Below are 13,311 nucleotides of genomic sequence, written 5' to 3' on the forward strand. Positions count from 1 at the left end.
AAAGGGAGGCATCATCATTTCCTTCAAAAGCAACCACAGACAATCCAAAAGAGTAAAAAGATCACAAATATGTCCCCCCTCCTGCTTCCCAGCCCTGAATGACTCCTGTCACTATTCGCTGTGTGACCTTCCTGAGCTTTGCTCTGTGTGTGTGTGTGCGTGTGTGTGTGCAAACACACCTGACACACCTAGGGTCATATAGTGCCGTCTGTGCAGACATTTGTGACATGAAATTCGTTGTCTGGAGAGTGTCGGGATGGATTTAACCACCCCTGCTGCTTGGTGCTCGGACACTCCCAGAGCTCTGCCCTCATGCCGCACTCTGCCTGGCGGGACATCCTGACAGACAGCTCTCTTCAACTCACCCCCACAGGAGAACTTCCTCGAGGTGAAAGATGTGATGTTTTGCTGGGAGGTAGAACGAGGCCGCTGAGCAGGCAGGCTCTGGTGGCGGCCGGCTTCCATTCCTGTCCTGTGCCACCGCTTCCAGGCTAGGGGGACATTGGGCACGTTACCCTACCCCTCTGCCCTCAGTTTCCTCATCTCTAAATTGGGTTCGTAGCACACCTGCCAGAGAGCTGGCTTGAGGACTCAGGGAATTCATCCTTATTGCACGGTGCCTGCCCACAGCCAGCCTCCCCACTGTCACGGTCACCTGGTGCCCTCAGCCACTCCTGCCGTGGTGTCCCTATTAGTCGTCCTGCCCCAGTCAGAAGAAGGGAAGGCAGGCAGAGGCCTCTCAGCAGTATTTCCCGAATGAATGGATGAATACATGAAGGACGTGTGACAGGAGCCTGTTCTGCATCGGCAGGATGTGGGGGTGGACCCTGCGATGCCTCTGAGCAGCCTTCGGAGGTGAGCAGGTTAGGGACCCTCTCCAGGCCTCAGTAAAGTACACATCCATTCATGTGTTCACTCAGCTGGTCTGCTTTGAGGGCCGCTGTGGGCCAGGCTCTGCTCCAGGGGCTGGGCTCCTTCTGGGAGCAAAGAAAAGGAAAGAGACAAGCTTCTGTCCTTGGTACATGCGTTCTAGGGGAGTTAGTGGCCTGTTAGTGCATGTTAAAGAGATGATGGTCAGCATCGTGTCTGGCACACAGTAGGTGCTCAAGAAACGGTGTGTTGCCATCCTCCTTCTGTGCTGTGCCTTCGTCCACCTTGGATCTGAGGCAGGAGATGGACCCAAGACCCATCTCAACCTCAGAACAGGTCCGGGGGCTTTGTTCCTGGGGGGAAAGGGGTGTAGCTAAGAGGAGACTTCCTGGAGCCTGGGAGACTGTCGGAGAATGTCTTCCCAGGCACCGTGGAGCGGGGCCCCAGCCACACGAGGCCCTAAGAAGGCCTGTCCCCTCACTGACGTGGCTTCGGGCCTTCTTCCCCAGGCCAGGAGGAGGGGGGCTGCCTGCCCCGCCCCCAGTGCCCCCAGGAATGTTCCTGCCTGGACACGGTGGTCCGATGTAGCAACAAGCACCTCCAGGCCCTGCCCAAGGGCATCCCCAAGAACGTCACGGAACTGTGAGTAGCCCCAGGCCTGGCGTCGGGGGTACAAGATGACAGAGAATGGACAGTGGTTGACAAAGGCTTGGAGTTAGGGTGTTGCAGGAGACACGGGTTCCAAGAAGGCTATGAGCTTTGGGGTGACACCCCCTGTAGTCACCCGCCAGCCTGAGTCACCCACAGTGGCTGCTTTCTCACTCTCAGCTGATGCCTGCTGTTCAAATAAGAAGTAACGTGTGTTTTCCACTTCACATCACCTCCTCAGCGTCCCCTTCTGCGATGAAAGCTCCCACAGATGTGTATTTTTGCTGGCCATATGCTATTCTACCCTATGACTCTACTATGATCTACATAACAAACCCCCTTTGCTGGAGAGTTGTTTCCAATGCTTTACTAGATTGTATTATTATAAATAGTGCCAAGGCGACTATCCCTTCAGTGAAGCTGCTAGTTAAAGAATAATGCATTGTTAGGACTCTTGCTGCCTTTTGCATTAACAGCCTTCCAGAAAAGTCCTTGCCTTTGCACCCCCTACTGGCCGGGTGTGGAAATAGCCTTCCTCCCACCACTACCTCCCCACCCCTACCCCATCAATTCTGGGCATCATGATGCTAAATTCTTTGTTGACTTGGATGTGGTATCTGACCTTGCGCGGGGGTATAGATGTCTGTGTGTGTGACACACAGAGATGGAGAACTGGGCTTCTTCAACAGACACCCGCAAATAAGAGGCTATGGTCCCTCCCCTGGGATTGGTCCCTCCAGGCTGTGCTTTTCTTCCCCTGCAGGGAGCATATGAGGTTCTCATTTGTGTTTCTGTCTTTACCAGTGGGGCAGGCTCTTTCCTCCCAAGCACATCAACCCCTGCTGTCCTTGTCCTGTGGCCTGCCACCCTGTCCTTTGCCCAGTTTTCTATCATCCCGTTAGTGACCTGCTTTCTCCTTGGTGCCTCATAGCAACCTTGAGCATAATGGGACGGGGGGGACAGCCTGCTTTCTTTGATAGAGGGTGCTGGAGTGCGGAGGCTGGGAAGGTCACTCGACTTCTCTAAGCCTTCATTTTCCCAGCTGTCAAATGGGGCCACTGGGATATATTGATAATGGGCGTATTGAGTCATTGAGAGGGTTGCATGAGATGGGTGGGAAGTCACTTGTATGACACAGTGATGGGTCAGGCCCTGGTTTTGCTGCTCTCTGGATCTTTGGAGGTTGGGGGCAGGCCATCCTGAGGGCTGTGGTTGGTGGGGGTCCAGAGCAGGGAGCCCAGCTGTGAGTTCAGCTCCTGGTCTTTGGGCCACTGCTTAGCAAGGATGGCTGGGGGCAGGTAGGTGACCTTCACAGCATCTTCAATCCCAAGCACCATCCCACAGACAAGGGGAAGCTTCAGGAGTGTTAGGATTTCTGGTGGCCTTGGCTTTGAGAACCACAACTTGGGAGGTGGTGTATATAGTGGGTCCCAGCAGGGAGACCAAGGTGGGGGGAACAGACAGAGACAGCTGCAGGAGTCCAGGCGTGGGCGATTGTGTGCAGTCAGGGGAGATGTGAGTCTGGAACACGGCAAATGAGCAGCGACCAGTAGGCGGGAGAGTCAGCGGCCCTGGGGCACTGTTGAGTGAGTTGGAGCATCACCATCAGGGTCCTGAGCCTAGGTGGGTAGGACATGGGTCCGATGCTGATGGAGTCAGAGGAGGCCAGTTTGGGTGGAAAAGCACTGAGCTCCGGTTTGGGCCTGTCTGGGTCTGGGGCTTCCATAGGACCAGCCTCACACACTTTGCCGGCAGGAGCAGAGGGGCCCTGCTAGCTGGTGAGGGGCCTGGCAAGTGGGCCTGGGAGGGACCAATGTGCAGATCAGGACTGTCTGGCCAGGAAAACCACAGGGCAGAGTGGGGATGGGTGAGGACCCCAGCAGTGAGCCCCCGGGGGGTACCCACCAACAGGGAGGAGGCTGAGAGGGTGAGGCTGGGGAAGGAAGGAAGCCGAGGGAGGCTTTGTGTCTCAGGTCTTTTACCAAGTTCTTTGGCTGGCACCTACCCACGTGCTTAAGAGAGTGCATGTTTTCTCCGGATAGCGATTCTGGACCAGTTGTGTGGCCTGCGTGGAGGGGAGGAGCGGAGCAGAGTGGAGCGGAGCAGAGCCGGCAAGCCTGCTGGGGCAGGGAGGCTTCCCAGCGCCCACTAACGGTTGTGTTCTCTCCCGTAGCTACTTGGACGGGAATCAGTTCACACTGGTTCCGGGACAGCTGTCCACCTTCAAGTACCTGCAGCTTGTGTGAGTATCCAGGCCTCTCAAGGATCCCAGGCCTGCCTCAGAGGCCCCTGGTATCTAACCCTCTGGCTCCAGGTTTCCTGGGATTCCCTACCACCCCACTTTGGGCTGATCAGGTTTTGCATTTTGCCCCTTCCCGCCTAGAAGGTCCTTGCATAGAGCTGTGTTGCCACCTAGTGGTCATACTTGGGAATGGCATGTTCCCGGCTCCCTTGGGTTGGACCCTGTCCACTTCTACCCAGCGCATCACCCCAAGCCTCCCTCTGGGCTGAGAATGATTGCTAATGAGGGTCATCCTGGCGAAGGAGAGAACCAGAGCAGAAGAGGCTGATGGGAAACTTCTCAGTTCCACCAAGGTCCCCAGGCCAAACATGAAATATGGCAGCTACAAATTCACAGATTCACATCTGTGACTCTTTTTCTTTAGGCTAACATCTTTTTCTGTTATTTCACCCCACGAAAGTACATGAGATAAGCCTCAGAATAACTTCAGTTCCTTTTAGCTTTCCAGCCTAATTAACACTTCATCTCAGTTGTCCTGGTCTGCTCATTGGCCAGATTCTCCCCCAAAAGAAGTCCAGAGAGATGGCCTTCCATCTCAGTCGGGCTTGGAGCGGAGCTCCGCAGGTACAGTAAATAAACCAGGGGTCCCTAGAGGACTGTTTGTCACGGGTCCACAGCTAGATAAGAAACTTGCACCAGAAGGTAAATCAATGTCTTGCTTCCTTCACTGACAAAGTGTTACTGTGACAAACCTATTAGCTAAACTACATCGTGTGTTTCAGTGTCCTAAGTGATATGGGCTTTGGCAGAAGTTTCTGGTTGTGGGACATTTGGTTCAGGGACCGGCTACTCTGAGTAGCACTGTGGCTTCCAGGATCTTGAAGCTCTGGTGTATCTGTCTTTGCTAAAGACCTAGCAGATGTGTTTTGACTTTTCCCATGGTGGGAAGGAGACAGAGGGCAGTGGTTTGGTGGCTGGTGACAGAGTAGCAAAGACATAGACAACCTTTCTCTGCTCTGATTTGGGGCAGCTGCACTGGTGGCTCAGATACACCTGGGGGTAGGGAGGGAGAGAGGACCGATGTGCAACCAATCCTTGCCCATCACAAGGAGGGGCCCCCCAGTGTGCTGAGTGCTCAGGGGAAGAACCTCAGTGGTTCCTAAGAACAAGGGGCTGGTCTTGAATGAGATTAGCTAGAAGAACGTTCACGAAGGCAAGTTGAAGGCAGGGCATATGGTTTCATGTTACAAATATTTCCTGAACCAAGAGAGGCATGAAGTGAGGAGATATGAAGGCCCCTAAGCCATGGCCCTCCCCCTAAAAGTGGTGGTCTGGGGGGCATGCAGAGGGAGACTTGGGGCACACAAAGTCATGGGACTGATGAGTGTTCCAACAGAGGGAAATGCACATTAGGGCTGTGGCTCAAAGTGGTGGTGGAGGGGGGCGGCAGGTGGTGATGGACTCAGTGTGGGGGGCTGGGGCGGAGGCAGAGCTCACCAGTGGGCAGAGGAAACAGGGGCAAGAGAATTTCAGGAAGGGTAGCAAATCCACGCCAGGCACGCGGGAGCCAGTGAGGGAGAGGTAGACCAGAACCCAGAGCACTTAGCAGGTGTCTGGGCCAATTTTTTAGGCAAGTGGGGGCCACTGCAGGATTTGGCAGGGAAGTGACTTAGTCAGACTTGTGTCTAGAAGGATGGTGGTGGTGCCCATCCATGTGGAAGATGGGTTGAAAGGGGGGCAAAGCTGCAGGTACGAGAGGAGGTAGCACCTGAGCCAGAAGCTGGGAGAGAGATGGCTCAAGTGAGCAGAAGGGGAGAGGAGGCTGAGAGAGAGGGGGTAGTGGGGTTGCGGGGCTGGTGTTTCTGGGTGGGTGGGGGAAGACGCCAAGATGTGGACTGTACTTCGAGTGTCTCTGGAGGGGAGTTCACAAGCCAGGCTGCTGGCCCCACAGAGGAGAGCACTGTTGCCTGTGGTGGGGAGGGAAGCCTAGAGCATCCATCTCTGTCCCCTGAGGCTCCCAGAGTGGACTACCGGGAAAGGGTCTGAAGGCAGGGTTGGCTGGGAAAAAAGCTTCACTCAGAGACTGAGGAGGCGTGGCCAAGGAGGTGGAGGGAAGTGTGGGAAGTCCGGGGTCTGAGGAAGGAAAGATGGGGAGGCGAGAAGTTTGAGAAGAGGGGTGTCAGCTGTGACCCTGGACGGGCTTCATCTGAGACCGCGTGTCTTCATTTGAAAAACGGTGGTTACTGTCTCCCCACCGGATTGGGGCTGGGCTAGGAAGGAGCTAGCTAAGTACTAGCAAGAGGAGAAAGCACAGAACCCACTAGATCTGGTAGTTCAGAGGCAGCCCGTCTCCTCGGTGGGAGCATTTCCAGGAAGGAAGGGGGCAGAAGCCTGGGGTGGGGGTAAGGAAATGGAGACAGGCAGCCCTAGAGATGGAGTGGGTATTCAGGGAGCAGAACAGAGCGCTGTAGCTAGTTGTGCACCCAATGCCCCTCTCTACCACTCCTCAACACCCCCCCCCAACCTGGCCGAGAGAGGGCCGCCATGGACAGAGTGGGGGAGGGGAGGAGCCCATAGCTGAGAGCAGGCTAGAGTTCTTCCTTTCTAAACAATGTATTTTTGTCTTCCAGGGACTTGAGTAACAACAAGATCAGCTCCTTAAGCAATTCCTCCTTCACCAACATGAGCCAGCTCACCACCCTGTGAGTCCCAGGGCAGGGAGGTAGAGGGAGGGCACAAGCGCTCTGGCCACTGAGATGTCCCCCGAGCCCCACTGGCACCCATGGCATCATCCCCGGGGAGTGTGCCTGGGGCCTGCCAGCTGGAAAGAAATGAACTAAATTTTTTTATTTAAGGGAAATGTAGTATTTACACAGAAAAATGCAAAAAATATAAATGTACCATTTAACAAATAGTCATAAAGCTGGCCCATATGTGAATACCTAAGGCAAAAAAATAGAATGCAGCACCCCAAAATTTCCCCCATCCCTTCCTGATCCTTCCCCCTCTCTCCCATCTCCAGACTCTGCCTCGCCTGACCTTTATGGCAATCACTTTTTGATTTTCTTTACAGTCTTGCCATCTACCTATGTAGTCCATACAAGGAAGTTTCATTTTGCCCATTTTTGAACCTTATATGGAGCCAAGACCCAGGAAAAATGGACAGGGTCATGACCCAGCCAGACCCCCCCCTGGAGCAGAACGTGGGCTCGAGGCCATGAAATGCTGGTTCTAGTTTCCGCACCTGTGCTTATTTGCCATGGGGTCTAACATCAACCGGGTGCCCTGTCAGAGCCTTCCTGAGCTGGTGCTGAAGCTGCTGTCAGCTGGGCTGATTCTGCCCCCTCGGGGACATTTGGTCACATTGGAAACACTTTGGGGGGGCGGGTCATGGCTGGAGGGGGCCAGGGAGAGCCACTGGCCAGGGTTTTGCTGCTAAACACCAACAAAGAGTTGTCCATAGTGCCGGGGCTGGACAGTCCTGCTCTCAGTGATTCCGGCCCCTGTAAGGGGACACAGAGCCTGTCCCTGGGATAGGAGCATCTCCTCACTCTCATTATTTTAGAAAAGCCAGTTATACGTACTGAAAGCCCCCAGGTGGCTACAGCCTGACTTATGTTCCCATCCATGGAACCATCACCGCAATCCATGCAGTGACCTCTTCCATCACCCCCAGAAGTCTCCTCACACCCTGTGACAGCCCTTCCTCTGCCGCTCCTTCCCCCAGCACTGCCCACCCAGACTTCTATGGACGAGTGTGAACCACCTGGAGTTTTACATGAAGGGACTCCTCCCACAGTCCTCTCTCTTGTTTGGCTTCTCCAGCCAGCATAGTTCCTCTGACCTTCCTCCCTGTCCCTGCACGGGGTCGCTCCCTGCTCCTGGTCAGTGAGCGGTGGTCTCTCACTGTATGGTTTCATATCTGTCACACCGCTGACAGACATGAGGGGCTGTCGTGAGAGTTGTTTCCTTTACTGCTCTTTCGTTCATTTGGAAGCCTTGGGGGAGAGTGGTGTAGCCTGTGGACCCAGGAAGCTGAGAAGGCGACTTAAAAAGCCAGCTTAGGGACTTAATTTTAGCATCCTGGGGAAGTTCTCTCTCCCTGTAGGGCCTCAGTCCCCATATTTATGATGGAGGGGGTGCAGTCATAGCCCCTTGCCAACACCGTCACAAGTTCTTCTTTGTCCTTTTTTTTTTTTTTAACACTTTATTTATTTATTTGAGAGAGGGAGAGGGAGAGAACAGAGGGAGAACAGACTCCCTGCTGAGCAGGGAGCCTGATGCAGGGGTCCATCCCAGGGCCCTGAGATCAGGACCTGAGCCTAAGGCAGAGGCTTAACCCACTGAGCCACCCAGGTGCCCCCATCACAGCTTCTTAATAGCACATCACTAGGTGGGCCCGGACTTCACCTGTCTTCTCCAGGAGTGAGGCTGGGACTGGTCAGGGGACAACGTAACAGGGACACCAACTCTGGCCATCACTGGGGCAGCCTCGGCAGGGGAGTGTGCCCAGTGTCCTCACTGAAGGCTCACGGGGAGCCGGGCACAGCACGGTGAAGACTTCACCTGGGTCATTTCCCCTTACCCGCAGGAAAGCCCTACCAAGTTGTCATCGTTTTTGTCCCTGCTCTGCAGCTAAGGGAACTGAAGGAGGCATAGAAGGGCTGGGGCACGTGGCCAGGTCACAGGACTTACTAGCCTGGGGCTCAGCCTGTGCTCCCTCCCATGCTCAGGCCTCCCTTATTTTGCGGCTGAGCAACACCCCACCCCCTGCAGCCAGCCTGCAGGGGCCGGGTCCCTAAGTTGGCGCCGTCCCCTCCCTGTCCTGTCTCTCCTTCCTCACCCCCACCAACCCCTGGTCCCTCATCCTCCTCTTCTCACAGGATCCTGAGCTACAACGCCCTCCAGTGCATCCCTCCACTGGCCTTCCAGGGGCTGCGCTCCCTGCGCCTGCTGTGAGTCTCCCCGCTCTTCATTCCTCCATGAAAATCCAGCCCACGGTGGAGGGTGGGGGGGACTGTGACCCACTGGTGGGCAGACATGTCTCCATGTGTGTGGCCCCAGCAGGGCCGATAGTGTCCCGAGATAGCAGGCCTGCCCGTGCTCATTCAAGCCCCTCGGAGGCTGAAGAACGAATGGGAAACTGAGAAATGGGGGGTTGTGATCTGCCCCACATTGTGTTTGGGGGAGCAGTGTGTGTGGGGAATGCCATCGAACATAAGGTGGCCCCTTGTTTGCCTGTGAGTTTCCGGTTCAGGTGGAGAATGTTCGCAAGAGATTTGTGAACCTTTTCTAAGAATTCCCACTGGGAGGTTTTTGCCCTGTGATCAAAGCCCACCGTCATGCCTGTTAGGAGGGCCCCTTGACGATTCGTGCATGGGACCCACCCCCAGCAGCCGAGCCTGGGGCACGGGGACATTCTTTACCCTCAACCTGTGGCTGGCCATGGTAACCTGTTCACCCAGGAGGAGCCTACGCTTCAGGCTCGCCAGCCAAGGGTGGGCGGGCACAGGGCCGCGCACGTTCCATTGGCCGTGTAAACAGAAATAGAGCCTTGAGTTATTTGTGCTGGCAAAAACAAGCCCTCCAGGAGGGCTGGGCCATGGGGTCGTCACATTGGGTTATGAGGGGCTTCCTCTCCCTTGCCAGTGACTAGCGGGGCCAGGTCTCTGAGCTGAGGGCCGTCTCCCTCTGGCCATGACAGACCCATGGAGGAGCACGACACATGCCTCCATCGGTTCTCGGATCTCTGTCCCTGGGTGAGGCACCGACAGCCTCTTCTCTCCTCAGGTCCCTGCATGGCAATGACATCTCCACCCTCCAAGAGGGCATCTTCACAGACGTGACCTCCTTATCTCACCTGTAAGTAACTTCGGGCCAATTCTCGAGGCCTTTTTGGATTTCCACAGAGCTTGGATTCCGAGGGAGACCCCTCCCCCCACCTCCTGAGCTGGCAGAGTTGATGGCTTTTACCCTGAAGCTAGTCAAGCTCCTGAACTTCAAGCAGCCCCCATCTCAGACCCTTCCATGTTGTTTCCTCAGTCTCCGCAGAGGGTCTTGAGGACTGTTCTTCCTAAGCAGTCCTACGAGGAGTAATGCCCTTATGGACTGCGTCAGCTGACCTAATCCTCACAGCCTTCCCTCAACGTGGGTACAATGATCCCCATTTTACACATGAGGAAACAGGCCCAGAAAATGGAAGAAGTTTGCCCAAAGCTGCACAGCTGGTAGGGGCCAGAGTCTTCTGGCTCGGAAGCCCGTGCTCTTAAGCATGGCTCCTCTCTGGAGCCTCTGACTTCCCAGGGTGGGGGAAGAGCTCTGGACGTTCACTACCCCCCAAGAAGTGCTGTATTCGATGGAGGATTGCTTCCAGAGCCATTTAGCGGGCAGGACCACATGGGCTTGTAAAAGGCAGGATGTTCAGTTCCTCAAAAGGCTAAATGTGGAATTACCCTGTGACCCAGTAAATCCACTCCTAAGCGTCTTTCCCAGATAATCGGAAGCAGATTCTCACGACAGAAAACTCGTACACCCGGCACATAGCTGTATCCTTCACACGGTAGTCAAAAAGCAGAAGCAACTTGAGTTGTTGGACCAAAGGTGGTGTCCACATACAATGGGGTGTTTTCCAGCTGTAAGAAAGAAAGAGGGAAGGAAAGCCTGGCTCCGTTACCAACACGGCCAGGCCTTGGTGACATGCTGAGGGACGTAGGCCCGACGTGAAAGGACAGATGTGGTCTGATTCTGCTGATGTGGGGTACAGAATGGTCGACTCCCCAGCTAGAGGCAGGGGAAAGGAGCCTTCTGGGTGCCGGGAGCAGGAGCACGTGGCGAAGTCTTGTTCAGTGGGTAGGGAGTTCGTGACGAAGCACTTTAGAGCCTGAGAGTGGTGAGCGTTGCACAATATTGTGCTCATGGATGCCCCTGAACTGTACACTTAAAATGGCCCAAATGGCAAATTTTGCGTTGTGTGTATTTTTACCACAACTGAAAAAAAAAGAAAGAAAAAGTAGCGGGGCCATGATAGGCCCATCCTGCTTCTGGGGGTGGGTCTGGGTGCTGAGCTCTCGGTCCCAGGTCCCAGCTCCAGGCCGAGGCAGGGATCAGGCCAGGAGCACGGCAGCCAGGGCGCCGGGGGTTCCTGGGACCCAGACTCACGTGCGCACTGGAGCCCTGACGCACTCCCTCAAAGAGCCCTCTGGAGCCCTCAGGCATTTAAGGCTCATTCTTCCCATAATCTCACTGGGTTTTCTCCGTTGAGAAGACTCGCCTTTTCTTCATGCTCATCTCTGAAATCGTAGTGTATCATAGTGTAGGGAATGAAACCATTACCTACAGTAAATGATCTATTTAATATGATAATATTTCTTCTCACTTCCTGAAGCATGTTACATCAGTAGTGCGTTAACCTTAGACTTGAGGAAATAAATAGTAATATGTACTGTTTATCGAGGGCCGGTACTTAACTGTGTGTAAATACTTTATCTGTGGTGTTTCGTTTACTCCAAGACTGAAGTGAGAAGTAGGTATTGTGCTCACCAGTTCTACGAGTTTTGTTTTTTTTTTAAAGATTTTATTTATTTATTTGACAGACAGAGATCACAAGTAGGCAGAGAGGCAGAGGAAGGGAAGCAGGCTCCCCGCTGAGCAGAGAGCCCTATGCGGGGCTCGATCCCAGCATCCTGGGACCATGACCTGAGCTGAAGACAGAGGCTTTAACCCACTGAGCTACCCAAGCGCCCCCAGTTCTGCGAGTTTGACGGGGACTGATTGAGCCCACAGCGAGGATTCCAGTGCCGGTCTGGACTCTGTGAGAAGAGTGCAGTGACTGACTTGTGATGTCTGCCATGGGATGAAAGGGAAAAAGGGCTCTAGGTTCTAGGTGGTAGGATTTATTATTTTCATTTTACATTTATTTACTTACATTTATTATTTGCATGTATTTACATATGTTGTTTATATTTTCCACTCAGGCCCAGGTTCAGAAAAATGAAGCAGCTTCCCTAGGTCATAAAGCTAGGAAATGACAGAGACAGGATTGGAACTTAGGTGAATCTGATTCCAAAGCTATTTATTTATTCTGTATTGCCTCAATAAATTATAACCTCAGTGAGCCAAGTGCTGAAGAATTTACTACCACCAACTTTCTGCCTTCTGTGACATTAGGGATATTATAAAGCACATTTAAAGGCAGCAGTGACTAACTTTGGGGAAGTCTGAGGAGCTTCACAGAGGGGGTGACATGGATGCCGCCATCAGAAAGGGACTAGCTAGGGATTTGCCATTGGAGAAAACAGGGAAAGACATTCTAGGAGGAGGGAACAGCATTTGTACAAGGGCAAGATGGCAAGAAAGAAGATGATCTATTCAGGGATGTGTCCAACATAGGATAATAGGGGGTTGGTTGGGAGAAGAGTGTGGGGTGGGAAGAGATGAATCTGGAAAGAGGCATTGGAATTCCATTGTGAAGGACCTTTTGTGCCATGCTAAGGAGTGTGGACTTTATGTTAAAAATAGAAGGAAATAGTGGAACAGTAGAGTTGTAGAAAGGTCCTGGAAAGCCATGGTGACGTGTGGGGGCCGGCTGGCATGGGACGAAGCAGGAGGGAGCCTGGCTAGAGACAGACGGTGGCTCTAGACAAAAGCCAGGCAGGGGCCACATTGGTCATTGCTCATGATGACTCCCGTTCAACAGGGCCTTGTTTCCATTAGTATTTGGTGGTTAGTGGTTAGTGGTTGCTCATTTTTTGCCGAAGTTTGGTATCCTGAGGACCTAAATTAGAGATGCTCCTCTCCAGAGTGTATCTATGCTTGTCCTAGCGGGCACCAGGGCAGGAGTCGCCCAAGAGGTGGCATCCAGTGTCCCTGGCTCCTGGAGGTGCCCTTTGTTCCTATTATGACTCTGGCCTGGGCCTCTCCTCTTGACTAGCTCTATGTGGTGGGGAGGGGCTGGTAGGCAGAGGGTGCGGTGGAGGCTCAGGTCCACCATATTTAAACCTCTTGAACTCAAGAAGATCAGGACTTATGGTGTTAGGGCCTTGTTTTGCCATCAACTTGCAGTGGGATCTCTGACAATTCATTCCTCTCTTTGGGCCTCTTTCCTCGCGTGTACAAAGGTTATTTCCAAGGTCCACTATGGTCCATATACCATAATGATTGTGAATGCTCATCACCATCCTGGGTTCCAATACTGTGCACACTTCTCTATTGTTGTTAACTTTTATCTTCACTTTGCAGTTAGCTCATCTTTCCTCCACTTGTCTGTCTATCCGTCCATCCATCCATCCAACCATCTCCTCATCAGTGAATATTTACTGTGTGCCAGTCCCTGAGCCAGTGCTCCCAACATCATTCTTCATCTCTCTAATCTGGCGTTTTGTTGTCTCTGATTTACTGTGTGTCAGGAAGCTAGATTCCGAATTCATTAAGAATTCAGTGTGAAGGGGTACCTGGGTGGCTCAGTGGGTTAAGCCTCTGCCTTCAGCTCAGGTCATGATCTCAGGGTCCTGGGATCAAGCCCTGCATTGGGCTCTCTGCTTAGTGGGGAGCCT

The 13,311-nt window shown here is 53.5% G+C and overlaps 1 protein-coding gene across 1 annotated transcript in view; it reads left to right on the forward strand.

The window, feature by feature from the left end:
• The window catches only part of SLIT1 (slit guidance ligand 1), a 167,665-nt gene that overhangs the window by 132,521 nt on the left and 21,833 nt on the right, over nt 1–13,311 (forward strand). The window contains exons 21-25 of the mRNA XM_004749578.3: nt 1,380–1,512; nt 3,692–3,760; nt 6,391–6,462; nt 8,644–8,715; nt 9,551–9,622. Coding sequence (XP_004749635.1) covers nt 1,380–1,512; nt 3,692–3,760; nt 6,391–6,462; nt 8,644–8,715; nt 9,551–9,622 — 418 coding nt within the window. The remainder of the gene's footprint in view (nt 1–1,379; nt 1,513–3,691; nt 3,761–6,390; nt 6,463–8,643; nt 8,716–9,550; nt 9,623–13,311) is intronic.

This window comes from Mustela putorius, unplaced genomic scaffold (assembly GCF_011764305.1).
Source record: "Mustela putorius furo isolate JIRA1106 unplaced genomic scaffold, ASM1176430v1.1 tig00003909_pilon_pilon_pilon, whole genome shotgun sequence".
NCBI classification, from domain to species: Eukaryota; Metazoa; Chordata; class Mammalia; order Carnivora; family Mustelidae; genus Mustela; species Mustela putorius.